The sequence below is a fragment of the Portunus trituberculatus genome, chromosome 8 (assembly GCF_017591435.1).
Source record: "Portunus trituberculatus isolate SZX2019 chromosome 8, ASM1759143v1, whole genome shotgun sequence".
Taxonomy (NCBI): domain Eukaryota; kingdom Metazoa; phylum Arthropoda; class Malacostraca; order Decapoda; family Portunidae; genus Portunus; species Portunus trituberculatus.
The window spans coordinates 7452501-7455000 of record NC_059262.1 but is presented as its reverse complement, the minus strand read 5'-3'; the positions used below and the strand labels follow the sequence as shown (position 1 = coordinate 7455000).

Below are 2500 nucleotides of genomic sequence, written 5' to 3'. Positions count from 1 at the left end.
GGATTGTGGCCGAAACTTTCCTCTTACTCTCTCACTTTCACTCTCTTTTTATATTTCACATAAGATTGGAACACACTGATAAGACTTGGCTTACTGATAGAGAGAGAGAGAGAGAGAGAGAGAGCGCGTGTGTACATAGTATAACGGGGAAAGCTAGGACCGTAGAGTTTTATGTACCTTTTCAATTATTTAGAAAAAGAAATAAAAACTCTCTCTCTCTCTCTCTCTCTCTCTCTCTCTCTCTCTCTCTCTCTCTCTCTCTCTCTCTCTCTCTCTCTCTCTCTCTCTCTCTCTCTCTCTCTCTCTCTCCCAATCACCCATTAGTCTCCCAATCTCCCCTCTGCTCTACCCCTTACTCTCCCTTTACCTCCACTATGCTTCTCCCCACTCTCTCACCCATACACCTCACTGACACCTCCTCAAAGTAACCAATATTTTCACCTCTAATTCCTTTCCTCCCTTCTCACCCCATATTCGACACGCCCTCTAGCTGTCTCCCCGCACCTTCTCCCCGGGTAACGTTGCCTGGTTGTCTCCCTGCAGTGTTAGAGGGCAACTGTTCTTTCTCACGCTGATCTCCCCAATCTAACCAATATTTTCACCCATTCTAATTATTTTACCTGTCTTTTATTTATCTTACCTTTTTCTTATCTTTTCTTTTTCTTACCTGTCGAATTCTTTTTCTCATCTGTCTTTCCTTTTAGCTTACTTTTTCTTACCATTTATTTTTCTCACCTATCTTTTCATTTTCTTATCGTTTCCTTACCTTTTCTTTTGCATTCTCCAAACATCTCCCCAGGCTAACTATCCCTGGTTGTCTTCCTGCAGAGTCGGATGCCAACAGCTCTTTCTGGGATGACGACCCGGGCATCATGAGCGAGGCGGAGACGTCTTCTACAGGCCGCGGCAGAAATGTTAAGCCTCGCACTTCACTTCCCATAGTACGCACGCCCTCCAAGACTCTAGAGCGGCCCCTAGGTGAGTGTGGGACGCGGGAGGTGGAAGGGAAAGGAGGGAAGGGCGGGGATGGTGTGTGTGTGTGTGTGTGTGTGTGTGTGTGTGTGTGTGTGTGTGTGTGTGTGTGTGCTATAGAAAGGAATGAATGTGTGACTGGAAAAGGGAAGGGAGGTTTTTTCTTATTCTTTTTCTTCTTCCTTCTTTTTCATTTTTTCTTTCCTTTTCTTTTCTTGTTCTTGTTGTTCTTCTTCTGCATCTTCATCATCATCATCATCATCTTCATCTTCATCTTCATCTTCTTCTTCTTCTTCTTCTTCTTCTTCTTATTATTATTATTATTATTATTATTATTATTATTATTAGCTGTAGGAAGATATATAGGCTGCCTTGTTTGTCTGTCAATGTTTGCTTGTTTGTATAAGGTCTGTTTGTCTTAGAGAGAGAGAGAGAGAGAGAGAGAGAGAGAGAGAGAGAGAGAATGTTAACGTATGCTACACAACCTCCACTCCATTTTTCTTTCTCCCTTCTCCTCCTCCTCCTCCTCCTCCTCCTCCTCCTCCTCCTCCTCCTCCTCCTCCTCCTCGTCACATTCCCACACACTATGACTTTATAATTTCAAAACACCATTTTTCTTCCCCATCTCCTTCCTCCTCCTCCTCCTCCTCCTCCTCCTCCTCCTCCTCCTCCTCCTCCTCCTCCTCCTTCTTCCTTCTCTTCCTCCTCCTTCGTATTAATTTTTCTTCCTCATTTTTTTTTATTCTCCTTAACTTCTCTCTCTCTCTCTCTCTCTCTCTCTCTCTCTCTCTCTCTCTCTCTCTCTCTCTCTCTCTCTCTCTCTCTCTCTCTCTCTCTCTCTCTCTCTCTCTCTCTCTCTCGCAATAACTTATCCTTTTCTTTCTCCAGTTTCTTTCTCCCCACACTTCCAATAACACCTGCTTTTCTCCCTCCTTTCTCCCCCCAACGCTTGGAAGAACACTTGTATTCTCCTTTCCTTCTCCCCACACTTGTAATAACACCTGCTTTTCTCTCTCCCTTCTAACACTTATATAATTTCTTGGTTTCTCTTGTAGTAACACCTGTTTTAGTCTCTCTCTTCTCCCTACACTTTCAGTAACACCTGGCTTCTTTTCTCCCTTCTCCCCACACTAGGAATAACACCCGTTTTTTCTCTCTTCTCCCCACACTAGTAATAACACCTTTTTTTCTATCTCTTCTCCCTACACTAGTAATAAACACCTTTTTTCTCCCTCCCTTCTCCCCACATTTGTTATAACACCTGCTTTTCTCTCCCCCCTTCTCCCCAGCACATGTAATAACACCTGTTTTTCTCTTCTCTCCCCACACAGGCCTGGTCTTCTTACAGTTCCGAGGGGAGACGAAGAGGGCGCTGCTCCCCAATGAGATCACCACGCTGGACACTGTGAAGGCGCTGTTCGTCCGCTCCTTCCCCAATCAGCTCACTATGCAGTACCTTGACCTGCCTTCCGTCAAGCTGTACATCCACGACTCCTCTAAAGATATGTTCTACGACCTCGAGGACTTG

At 44.7% G+C, this 2500-nt stretch overlaps 1 protein-coding gene across 23 annotated transcripts in view; it reads left to right on the top strand.

Moving 5' to 3' along the window:
• LOC123498820 (coiled-coil domain-containing protein AGAP005037-like) overlaps window positions 1–2500 on the top strand; it is a 140073-nt gene that overhangs the window by 34328 nt on the left and 103245 nt on the right. For all 23 annotated transcript variants that reach the window (XM_045246275.1, XM_045246332.1, XM_045246365.1 and 20 more), the window contains 2 exons: window positions 829–978; window positions 2304–2500. The exon at window positions 2304–2500 is cut by the window's right edge and continues 2 nt beyond it. In XM_045246275.1, the coding sequence (XP_045102210.1) occupies window positions 829–978; window positions 2304–2500 (347 nt within the window). The remainder of the gene's footprint in view (window positions 1–828; window positions 979–2303) is intronic.